The 12,575-nt window shown below is 32.8% G+C and overlaps 2 protein-coding genes across 6 annotated transcripts in view; one reads left to right on the top strand and one right to left on the bottom strand.

Moving 5' to 3' along the window:
• cic (Putative transcription factor capicua) overlaps nucleotides 1-9,895 on the top strand; it is a 42,477-nt gene extending 32,582 nt beyond the window's left edge. For 4 of the 5 annotated variants that reach the window (XM_068763874.1, XM_068763875.1, XM_068763872.1 and 1 more), the window contains exons 22-30: nucleotides 394-483; nucleotides 554-647; nucleotides 1,205-1,302; nucleotides 1,887-2,226; nucleotides 2,709-2,839; nucleotides 3,313-3,468; nucleotides 4,161-4,354; nucleotides 4,968-5,088; nucleotides 5,815-9,895. In XM_068763874.1, the coding sequence (XP_068619975.1) occupies nucleotides 394-483; nucleotides 554-647; nucleotides 1,205-1,302; nucleotides 1,887-2,226; nucleotides 2,709-2,839; nucleotides 3,313-3,468; nucleotides 4,161-4,354; nucleotides 4,968-5,088; nucleotides 5,815-5,870 (1,280 nt within the window). In that variant the 3' untranslated portion in view covers nucleotides 5,871-9,895. The remainder of the gene's footprint in view (nucleotides 1-393; nucleotides 484-553; nucleotides 648-1,204; nucleotides 1,303-1,886; nucleotides 2,227-2,708; nucleotides 2,840-3,312; nucleotides 3,469-4,160; nucleotides 4,355-4,967; nucleotides 5,089-5,814) is intronic. The other variant, XM_068763876.1, reaches the window with a different exon arrangement.
• Nucleotides 9,896-10,911: 1,016 nt separating this feature from the next.
• Nucleotides 10,912-12,005, bottom strand: LOC137920356 (ATP synthase subunit s, mitochondrial). Its single transcript, XM_068763662.1, has 2 exons — nucleotides 11,478-12,005; nucleotides 10,912-11,354 (listed from the first exon to the last, which is right to left on the bottom strand). The coding sequence occupies exons 1-2, from the start codon at nucleotides 11,876-11,878 to the stop codon at nucleotides 10,919-10,921; spliced, it is 837 nt and encodes a 278-aa protein (XP_068619763.1). The 5' UTR covers nucleotides 11,879-12,005; the 3' UTR covers nucleotides 10,912-10,918.
• Between the last annotated feature and the right edge of the window lie 570 nt (nucleotides 12,006-12,575).

The following is a 12,575-nucleotide window of genomic DNA, read 5'->3' as shown; positions in this document are numbered from 1 at the left end:
AAATGATGCTATTTCTGATCTCCGTGGAGTCTACTAAATAGTAATAACAGTTTTACACGATAAGTTTCGTTTATAACTTCTAAAGACGATGTATGGGATGTTTCGCCGTTTGTTGGAAACAGATTCAGTTATGGAAAGAACAAGTTAATTACATTGTTCTGTATCATATCAGGTGATAGGTAATCGCTCCGCGCTATTTCGTTGGTTCAACTAGTGGGGCGCTTACCCACGCCGTGTCTACTTGGTCGTGATCGCTACTTGAGAATAGCAATTCCATTTTTAAAATTCGAATACCTTTCACCCACACACCCAAATGTAGTTACCGATGTAAAAACTTGATTCTCTGGTATATCTGATATTGTGTTGACCTGATCGATGAATGTTATTGTGCAGCTGGACCGATAACGCTATCGGTGGACGCGTCTGGCAACCTGTTTACTTACGTGCAGTTGCAAAGGTTGTACGTGCCGTCCTTCGAAGCCGGTCAGTAATGTTTCTTAAAGACGTTGTTCCCGTTATAAGCATTTCTACAACATATTATATTTTATTTCAGAAGTGGATCAGAATAAAAATGTCAACCAAATACCACAAGGCGGACAGTCAGTGATTGTATCGCAGAGTAATCATATGGCGACTAAGACTACTACGTAAGTATTAAGTTTAATAATAACCGTTCATATTTTAAATTTTTAATTGTGCTAGTGAAATTTTAAAACTGTTATATATTGAAAATAATTTATATATATATGGTAGTTATTTATAGGTGTAATTGTTTGCTGTAAATTAATGTATTGGTAAACCCTGTTACAAAATCATTGATTTCAGAAATAATTAACAATATAATGATAATAAAGCAAAAATAGATCAAATTCGGATTTCTTTGTATGAAAATTATAATTAGTCTTTTATTATATTATAAACCATAATTTGTTAACTATCTGTCCCTAATGACTGTACTGCCAAAAGTTATTGGCCTGACACATTCTGCAGAAAAAAATTAATTAATGATGTATTAGAAATAGATACGAAAACTTTAAAACTTTTTGCTGGCATATGCTATGTATGTATTAACCCCATTAAAGCTTTTACTCGATTTCCACAGATTTTACTTATAGCGATATCTCTAGAACGATAAGATCACTGGGAGTTTTTCGGTTGTTCGAGTTAATGTAAATTCTCATATAATAATATATTTAATTTATAGACAATGGGATACTCCTGTGGAGGAAACGCGGCCGTTCCCACTGGCGCCAACTCCGGCGCAGCTCGGCAGGGCTCCTTTACAGAAAAGACTAAGTCGAGGTTAATGTTTATGTAATTTTTTTGCATGATGTGATCATCGTCGTAATTCATTGATAAATACACTGACAACACATTATACATTTCATATATATTATTTAGTATTATATCATGTCTTACTACCAGTAATGAAGATTATTGTTATTTTACGCAAGAGCAAGCCGGGGAGAATACATTTAATTATAAAGGTTCACTCAAGTGGTTTATTACGGAAATGTGAAAATAGGCCTTACAAGTGTCAAGTATCGCTTTAAAATGAGATAAAATTCTAAAAATAAGTTGTTAATTACACTGGTGTTTTAGGAGTACAGAGGCTTAGGTATAGAGAAAAGTTCCTATACTAACTAAGGAATGCTATTAAAAGCTTTTATTTATAAAAGTTACAGGGCTATTTATTCCCCTGCATATATATAGTGAAGAGTTTCCACAATTGCGTGGCACATGTTATAGTCCTATTCCATTTTTGCCTTTGTTCGAAATCCGTCGTCTATCGAGAAAATAATTATTTTGGCGTCGGTCAGTAAATTAGCAATTGGCCGTTAAATATGAAAGTGCAAGTGTCAGCTACAGTGTATTTGTGTTGGCAGGTACTTCGACGAGTTCAACGGGCAACGAAACAAGCTGCCGCAGTGAGGTCACACCGTCCACAACGCATGCCCCACACACCCCTCACCTGCAGCACCCTCCCCAACATCCTCAGCATCCTCCCCAGCATCCTCCCCAACACCCTCAGCACCCTTCTCAGCACACTCCGCAACACACTCCGCAACACACTCCACAGCACACTCCACAACACCCACCCCATACCCCTCATGCACCCCATGACACTCCTGAAGCCCTTCCATCTCCCAAACACACAGACAACCTACCTAGCCCCTCACTCAAGAAGAGTCTCTTCAAGAAGGGCAATGAGGACGGCCGCGACAAGTGAGTTACATTTAAATGTGCTGTTTTTAGTGATCACTATCATCACCGTAAAAAGTCCACTCATGGATGTAGGCCTCGCCCAGAGATTTCCAATATTATCATTTGTAAACAGCTAGTATTGCGTCTTCCATTATTAGAAAAAACATTGTATTTTAATTTATTAACAGAGATTATGTAATTATTGCAATTTAATAAATTTTAGTAATGGGGCTTAAAATCCTTTTAAAACAATTAAAAGAAATTAAAACAAAAATGAAATAAAACTTTAAACATTACATTATAGTTGCCCCATAGAATTACTCTTAAAACCTGTCAACCTATCAAAATCTAATAGAGAAAATTTTAATAAATCTAATTTACTCATTTATATGATTATTTATTTATTTTACTTCTTTAAAAGTATATGCCTGTTAAATTCCAATAGAGAAAATATGTAAATAAATCTCATCGTCAATGTATAATATCGGAATCATGTGCATCAGGGTGTTGGAGACAGTGAACTTCGAGCAGAAGTTCAGTACTCTGCCGCAGTTCAAACCTGAGGCGTGCAGTCCCAGCGCGATGGTGGTGCCGCGGAGCCCGCACTTCCTCAGGAAGAAACACAACAAACTCGGTGAGTTTTCGTCATTTGATTATAAACAAAAGCTTATTGATTTGATTTAGGAAAAGACTTTATATTAATTATTAATCATATATGTATAACAATAACTTTCCTGTTGACAATAACATAGCTTTAGGTATTAAATTAACTAAATTGACCAGCAGGGTGGGTTGATGGAGCGTTCATAAAAAATGAATATTTTCTTTCTAAATTGAGTCTATTTTCAATGTTACAGGTATAAAACTTGACCGGGTAATTTTTTTGCATATAAAAAATTAACATGAACAGATTTAAGGTTTCTAAATCAACTTGTCGTAAACCTGACGGATTTTGAAATGATGTTAGAGCTTGGGAATGAATTATGTTGAATGACTTGGAAAGCAATTAAAACCAATTCTAGATTATATTCTTCCGGTATTACAGAACCCAAGTGGATAAAAAAATGATTAAACGAATTATGTTTTGTTCTTGTTGCAACTGTTCAGAAGAAGAGAATGGTGTCGTGACGCCGCAGTTGGAGGCGGACATAATGAATGGCAACGGTATGCCCACGCCGCACTCGTATGGCACTCCGCACACCACGACCAAACTCGTCGGCAACACGTTCTTCGGTCCGGACTTCAATCTCGATAGCTTTCGTGGTAAGTTTTTATCCTTCCGTATTACCATGTTTTTTGTAATAAAAATACTGCTTAGGTTAATCAGATATAGTAGGATATTTATATTGTGACAATATTACAATTTACTAAGACTAGTTTCCAATTAGTGTTGTTCACACCAATTTAAGATATCACTAGAATGTTTAACTTTACATGACCATAGCTGTAAAAGAGAACCAAAAAATCAGAATATTAGATGCAATTGTGTAATGTCACTGATTAGACACTTTTTGTTTTATTTCATCTAATAATTTAATTGTATTAGAGACACACTCAGTAGCGACATATTAAGAACAAACACATGTTTAGCCTCATTAGACTACACACTCAGACCACACTCTTCAAATTCGATATAGTGCAATTCCAACATAATAACACTATTGTCATCATCATATAATATTCTACAAAAAATACTCTACAAAACAATGTATATCTAAATGAAACGCAGAATGTATGATGTAAAATAGATAGTATTTAAATAATTTTTAGATATAAGTAATTATAAAATATTAATGTAATTGAAATATTAAAAATAATTAATAATAATCTTTTGACACAAAATATTATCAGAAAATCTACATTAAACATTACTCTGCGCCATGAAAGTCATGAACGAATGATACTTTTCGTAATGAGGTGTTTAAATTTTGCTACACAATTACTTTTTATTGTAGCAAACACGGAACACGGCGCGGAGGAGATGTCTCCCCACACGCCGTGCTCGGCAAGCGTGGGCAGCGTGGGAAGCGTGGGCGCTCGCGCTGAGGCAGGTCACCGGCGCGTGCTAGAACAGCGCCGTCACCTCGTCCTCAAGCTATTCCACGAGCAGGGAATGTTCCCTTCTACGCAGGCTACTTCAAACTTTCAGGTCTTTAGTCTTTTTTAAAATATACAACCTAATCGCAGTCAAGTGCATATTTCTTAAATTTAGACATTAACCCAAGTATATTTTGCAGGTTTCTATTTGTTTAAAATTGTGCAATAACTTAAATGTCATATTATACAATATTAATATGTCGTGCTAATGATCCTTAGTAAAAAAGGGGTATTGCTGTTTCACCTATCAAAACTTAACACAAAATAGACTTAGCTGTCTGTTGATCAGAGTAGACTTCCATATAATACAAATATAGATTGCCATGTATAATATATAATAACATACACAATAATTGAGTGTAGTATTCAATCATTAAGGATTTTTGTTGTTGTGTATTTTAGTCGAATTTTAATTGATTTATATTTCCAGTAGATCAATTCATCACCACGATTATCTTATAAATGTTTAAATGTATAATTTACGACCCATTCGCACTGGCACCGCCCAGTCCAGATTGTAGCCTTCATATGTGTTCAACGATGAAGAAATTGCAAACCTTTTAACTTAAATAATAGTACTTTATACACAATTTTATTAACTTAATTATTATTAAGGATTAAGTTTACTATTTCTTCTACTAAAACAAAATCGCTTTAACCTTCAGACAACACACATGGATATATTCCCGACCAAGATGTCCCTGCAACTGAAGATTCGTGAGGTGCGGCAGAAACTGATGGCGCAGTCAAATCTCACGCCACATTCCGAGGTCAACACGCCTACAAGTTAGTATCTCTGTTATAACATCTAAGTTTTAAGACAGCACGAAAGAAATTTTTTTTTAATGGGAAGGAACTCCTGCGGTAATATTGCAATGTCATACAAATATTTTATCACATTACCAGTTGTTATTTGTAACTGAAATTGTCTTTTTTGTCAAGTATAAAGTGGAGAAATAATTGAAACCGTATTTATATTACATTGCATAATTTCTCTCAATGAGCCATGAAGAGAGACAGTTGTAGTAGGGATTTCTCTGTGAAATCGAATCAGTAATGGGTAATTTTTAGGTGAACGAAATTAATGGACTTATCCTAGTGCATTGCAAGTTCAAGTGGCAGTATGAAGACCACATAGTCCGCAAACAGATATCCTCTGGCCTTTTAAGACCAAGTAGACCATGGACTGGTGTCATCATGACAGCTCATTGTAAGGCATAGGCCTCACCAAAAATTGTCATGATGACCGTTCTTGCCCTGTCCGTATCCAGCGACCTTGTGTATGTTTTTGATAATCTTGGGGGCCTATCTACGCCGCTGCTACCGGCATGTAATCGTCACTAGAAAGCCTTTCGTTACCATCAGCCACCGGTTTCACTAGCAAAGTACCCTTCGCACTGCCGCGTCAGAAGAGTAATTCTTTGAGCTATATTGATGTCTTTGGTTTTTCTGCGGATGTTTATTTATGATTGAGAAAAATATAATTCTTAATATGTTATTAATGTTCGGCAGATGTAAACTCACCCATAGTGTCTGCGGCCCTCCAGCCGACCTCGACAGCCAGTTAGCGATGAGGCGACACCATTCCCATTGTTTCATCAGTAGGCACGTGTCTTAGTCCATTTGTATGTTTAATGTAGTCGTAGCAGTTCTAAACTACTTGCAAAACAAATTCTGTCAATTTACGGTTCTCTTAAGATCTAATTTTCCATTTTCAAATAACCTTTATTTTAGGCATACTTCTGTTCGAAATGAATCCTATTGTAAATGTTATGTGAACATCGAAATTTTAGCTTTTAAAATAATAACACTGAGACTGTAATATTTTCTTTTTGAGAAACTTTATAGTTTCCCTAACAAAAAACTCATACAGGTAATGTTACACAGGACAGTACATATTTAATATGCACACTTCATTCTGAGTGTTATTATTTTGAAATTATTGTACAGTTGTGAGCTTCAATGTAGTAATCTTGATTATAGATATTTTTTGGTAATGTCATATGTATAATGAAGCAAATAATTGTGACAATATTACTACATTTAAGTTCTCAGCTGTATGTACAAATTTTTCTATTAGCACAGATTTCTCTATAGATTTTACTTTAACGTTGTCAATCTATTTAATATGACGCTGGAGTATATAAATATTCGATTTTTTTATAATATTTTAAGTACCAGGATGTACTTATGTTTGTGATGAATCTATTGTTTTGAGTAATGCAAGAAGTGCATTTATTCAATTTGGTTCGATGTTGTCATTAACCATTAATATAAGTTTTAAAAACGACAAAAATTAAATAAAAAAATATGTACAATTTATGTAACATGAGTCAAATGGAAGTGTTTGAAATTTGTTGTAATGTCATGGGATGATTTAGTATCGTGTTGATGACGTTTTGCGTAGGGTTTTGTTTTTATAGTTTAGCTGAATACCATATAAATGCAGCCCCTCAGATCACGTGCATATTACCATAATTTGATTCTTTAAAATTTCTGTTAATTTTTTATGAATAAAGCTCTTTATGCATTTGTATCACAGGCAGAGATGTATTGTTAATACCTTTCATCTAATGTTATACAAGATACCATGTTCACATTGAATTTATATTTGATTGTTAGAATAATAGAGATTTTTACAAGATCGGACAGTGGAAACAAAATTATCTCTTGACTTGTCCTTAAAATTTTTGGTACTTCTAAATCATTGCATGTTTTTCATGCAAGAAACTATACAGCACGTCGCAAGCAATTGAGGGAATTCTGAATGTAACGCAATACAATTCCTCGTATCTAGCACATTACTCATTATGGGCACGATCTCAATATCTTTATTTGTAAGTTTTTATTGTTGGATTTATGTAGGCTTGTATAAAATGCGATACGTTCATGTTTTGTCGGATATGATATGAGTATTTTTTATCAATAGTAGAGTATGCGAGTATTATATACATATTGCGTTATACATTAGCTCAAGTAGAAGTACTGATGGTGTTTCGACGTTGGCCGCAACCTTGTCATGTGTAGTTGATTTTTGATTAAATGGGTAAACAGTGCATTTAATATGTCGAAGCGCACTCGTTTGTGCAATATGGTTTTAATTAACGAGTGTAGTCAACAAATGTTGCGGTATAGGGTTAAATATGCATCTTGTTTTTACTCCTGGAGCTTCAACTGCTGCCACTCTGGTTAAAGAAAGCATTAAAAAATTATTTAAATATCATTTTTATATTAGCAAAAGCCCATTGGCGGAAAACTAATGTTTTATTATTCTTCTAAATTGGATAAAAATACTTGTTAAAATTGCTTTCTTGTGGCTAGAAGTGTTGGTGCTGTTTTGTAGCTCTGTGGGTGCACTGGATGATCAATGATTTTGTGAAAAATTGGTGCGAAGTTCTATTTACAAAAAAATTATGTAATTTTTATCATTTATGTTGTGATGTCGGTCTTCCACGCGTATTAAAATTTTCTTTTTATTAGATGGATATCTACTTATTTAATTATTATATCTAATTATGTACAGTGATTTACTTTTAGTGATGCGGTGTGATTTTTGATTCTTTTCGGATGCCATTTTTGTTTGATAGTTTTTGAAGCGCGGATTAACGCAAAACGTTTTCAAAATCCATATTTTCGTTTTGTAGTTAAGTCAGTAGACACTTCTAAAATATTCAACTCTTACGCTATGTTGTTGAGAAGTTGTCTTGGACATACAAAAATATCGGTGGTTTTACGTAATCAGAATCAGCTCAAATCATTAACGACACTAGATAAATCAATATTTATAATAAAACAATCTCACTGTAAATATTAGATTTATTTTTAAATTTAGCATAAGTATTCCCGGCTCTCAAAGTGATAAGTTTTTTTTTTAATTTAGAAATCGCTAATGGTTCTAGAAAAAATAAAATGTAATTTATATTTTGGTATTTTCGTCAATAAATTTATGTATCAAAATTGTATTTTAAATGATCTCTTCGGCGCTTAGATAATTGCTTTAGGAGTCTGGAATTAAAAATGAATTTATTGAAATAAGTAAAAGATATTTTCGCACTGTTAAAACAATCTTTGATAGTCATGTAGATGGTGTAATGCCAAATGCGGAGTGTTCGGTCTCGAAAATTATGAGCTTTGTGCGCCTGGACAGAATTCAATAGTTTAATAAAAGCTCCTTTGTTCTCTTAAGAGCGTCGACTCTAATTATTACCCAAGCAATAGATTTTCGGGATTCAACACTTACTTCTGTGTAGTCAATTGGTCTAATTCCTGTTCGGACACTAGCTATATGGACCCGACCATTGTTACCACTTAGATATAAACATACAAACTATGCAGTAACTATTCAGGCTAACTTCAGAGCAAGATGTTTGTTTCCTTTCAAAACGTAATGTACACTAACAATTCATCAGTTAACTTGATTTGTGTAGTATACAAGTTATAAAAACGAAAAACAGATGTTATGAAATGTTAACTCTAATTTATACTTTTTTCATTAGAACGTAATAAGTAAATAATTAACTAATACCCTGTACCATGCAGTACTTTCTGATTTACATCAATATTATCCATAATATCAAGTTTATGCTTGAAAAAAATCTGTTTTAAATTAATTTAGCTGGTCAGGCAACTTTATAACATAGCTTTGACCATACATTAAATTTTTATTTGATAATTTATTAGCATGCATTACAATAAGTCAATATGGGATCTTTTTTGATCTAGCATCTTTATAAAATATATACCATAAAGGTATTTACTATTCTTTCTTTAATTTGCAACGTTATCACCCTTCTTATATCAGCTCCATTTATTTGATACAATATTTTGCTTGTGACAATTTCGAATGATGTTTCAATTTGCTTCAATGGTGTCCATTACCTTAAGTTTTTTTTTTGTATTTGTCGAGATGATGCAGTTTCGGAGTAATGTTGAATTTTGAGTGAATCTTCTATGTTGCATGCATGTTAGTAGTAATAACAAATATGAAAACTTTTGCTGCGTATTACTTGTGCCTTATTGACTTTCAGATCTTAATTTATAACAATTGTCTTTTAAGACGATTTACTTTTAAGCCCTAATTGTATTTGTAAGTTTGACAGTCAATAAACAGTTGGTAATAGGCAGTTCTTTTTAGACTGAATTAATCTTGTTTCAATTGAAGTTGCAACATTATATTTTAAGGAATTTTAGTAACTATTTAAAACAACAATTTAAATGAAGCATTTCATATTCGTTATTTATTTCCTCTAAATAAGGCATTAATCTAAATGTTTTAGTCAAAATGCCTGTAATGTAAATATCTCGTTTAGAAGGTTTATTTAGATTTAAGTGTTCAATTTAATGTTAAATGAATTGAATTAGGAGAAAATACCACTGGAATATCAGAGACACTAATTCATTTACTTCCCAAGTGTAAATCCAACTCATGGACCAATAGATAGCTCCTTAACTTAGACATTGTAATCAACAATGAACCGAAACAAATCATCATGTGCAGGCGTCAATCAATGTGCGAACCTCTACACTGGACAGTTTGTTCAAGCATATTGGATCATTGTACGAACTTATGTTAAACATAAAAATCTCCAAAACATTTCACGTTTTTTATTTTCCTTTTCTATCAATTTTTTTGTGTAAGAAACTGAATTGATGGTTTTTTCTATATTTTTATACATTTCATACATTAGAAGCTATTTATATAAATATTAAATGTATTGTATCTTATAATAGTACTATTTTAACTTATTTGATCCTTTACACAAGTGTTTCTCAACGTGGGGCCGAGACATGGAGAATTTGATTTGTTAATGGAGACAATTCGAAAATGGACTCTACACAACTTAAACTCTTTCAGTTTAATATAAAGATTATGTCATCATAGGGAGACATGAATTTTATACAAAAAAGGTTTAAAGTAACTGTTTTTTTATACTAAACACTTTTTATAATAAAAAGATGCGACTTGTATAGAATAACTAGAAGTAAATGGCTTTGGTAATTATTCACTTTTGCTTTTTGCTCTAAGGTAAGTATGGTCAAAGAAAATAGTGTAGAATGGCAATACTAGCCATATCTTAGCGTACTAGCTCACCTCTTATGTTGACTTATAAAACCTACTGCATGAAGCTTACAATAAACTCCTTACTTAGCTAAGTAGGTTCCTCTAAGCTTCACCAAGGATGACCAAGGCCTATTGAGTTCCACCTGGCATTATCAGATGGGAACCAGTACAGGAGGTGAAAATGGTACTCTGTTTTAATAGCGCATATAAATGCTTACTTGATCAAAGATATAAATTAGAAAAATTTTAATATCAATTCTTGCATACCATTGCATTTTGGTCATTTTACGCCTTCAATGGTTTACCTCATTATTACACAAAACTAAACTTACATAGACCAATTATTTCACTTGCTTCTAAATGAGCTGTTAGCTCACCGTAAACCAGATAGACATTCACTCAATTTTAGTGATTGTGATATTAACTGATGGTCAAGTTTAATTTATTCAGGCTTCATTAAAGTTTTTCAAGGTAAATATTAAATTTCAATTGATGACTAGATAATATTTTAATAAATAAAAATATAATTATAACTTAATCATGTTTATTATGAGACTAGAGAGATTGCTGATCTTCAGCAATTTTTACTATCAGTTCTGGTTTTTCTTCTTCAAGAATAGATAAAGCTGTTTGTACTTCAACATTTTCACCTGGGTCCGATATAATCAGGAATTTAAGAGCAGACATTCTAGAAAGAGCTATAACAGAACCAACACTCAATTGATGTCCTGTAATGTCAAGAAATTCTAAGGTTCTTCCATTTTGACCAGCAATTCTGTCAAGGCACCAAACATCAATATGCTTGTTGTTACAAAGACACAACCATTTTAGGTAATTAAGCCCAGACAAATTCTTTAATCCTTCATAGCGTATGCCATTGTGATGAAAGTTTGTACAATCTACTGCCTCTACAAAATAACCATCTACAAAATGGTCAGGTAAATTCAAAGATGTAACATCTCCTAGGATCCATGGTTCAGAGTTCTTCAATCTGCAAAATAAAATAACCATATTAATGCTTTTTATTTATAAGCTTAAGTTCACTTTTTTCCTATTAGTGTCTTAATACACTGCATCAATATATTTTAAAGCCATGAATTTACAACAAACTTACTTAACAGCTGCTCCACGATATGTAAAAAAGTGTACAGCAGCTAAATTTGAACCCAGAGATGCAATTCTTTCTGGCAAATATTTCTGGTTTTCTATTTCTTGAATTGTTCTCATTTCTGCCCACCAATTCTTGATCTTCTGCATATTTAAATTTGGTAATTCGTGCATTGCGTGTAGTATATTCATGCTGGGGCTTTTTTCCACAAAAATAGATAGTTTGCTACTCCATTCTCCATCCCGCTGTATCCATGGCTTTCGCCATTCAGGATAAGGTTTGCCATGAACAGTTCTGGGTTTTCTACCTTCCTCATGCTTTTCATAAATCGACTTACTTTCACAGTAATTTCGACTATGTATAAAAATACAACGGAATAAGGTTTTTGGTTGTAAACTTAATGCCATTTTAATTAGGTTAATGTAAGACGATATAGATTATTTTTTAATATTACCTAGCTGAGCAAGGACGTGGATATACTATAAGAATATTTTAAAACAATATTCTAATCCTAGTGGTAGATATATTAGGCTTGTTTACAAATTTATATAACAATATGTCAAATTGACAACTTAAATATGATAATGATTGTTTTCATGAATGAAAACACTGGGAGATTTTTGGTGCGATGAAACCACAAATCTAATTTAACAATTAACTAATAATTCTGATTACTTTCACTTACGTTAATAAAAAGAGCAATTATATTACAACAACATTCTTGGTTATTTTTAAAATTTACGTGTATATTTTAAACTAATAGGAAATTACAGATTTTTTTTGTATTTTAAATTAAGTTACTATATCCAAATTTAAGACTCCTAACGAATTGTTAATGTCTTAGTGATTAATTATGTATTACAAATGTTATTTGTTTTGTGGATTACTTATTGAAATACAGATATTAGGAATCTATTTTTAAATTTTAGAAAAACACAAATTATTATAAAACATAAATTTGCTTTGACAACTAAAACCAACTGACTTAACAAACGTCATGTCAAAAAACCAAAGAGGCCAGGCGCCCACATTACGCCCCCCCCCAAGACCGTGGCTACGGTCGATAGTAGTCCTGAAGATGGGAAGGAAAACGTACATGACGTC

This window comes from Battus philenor, unplaced genomic scaffold, assembly GCF_028537555.1.
Source record: "Battus philenor isolate CCGP_79_NKW_IND1 unplaced genomic scaffold, ilBatPhil1.0.hap1 SCAF_18, whole genome shotgun sequence".
NCBI lineage: Eukaryota > Metazoa > Arthropoda > Insecta > Lepidoptera > Papilionidae > Battus > Battus philenor.
This window is presented reverse-complemented; position numbering and strand designations above follow the sequence as displayed.

Coding starts and splice junctions, on each gene's coding strand:
- LOC137920356 (XM_068763662.1), bottom strand. CDS start 11,878: ATGGCATTAAGTTTACAACCAAAAACCTTATTCCGTTGTATTTTTATA. Junction 11,355..11,477: donor TATCGTGGAGCAGCTGTTAA/GTAAGTTTGTTG, acceptor TTTATTTTGCAG/ATTGAAGAACTCTGAACCAT.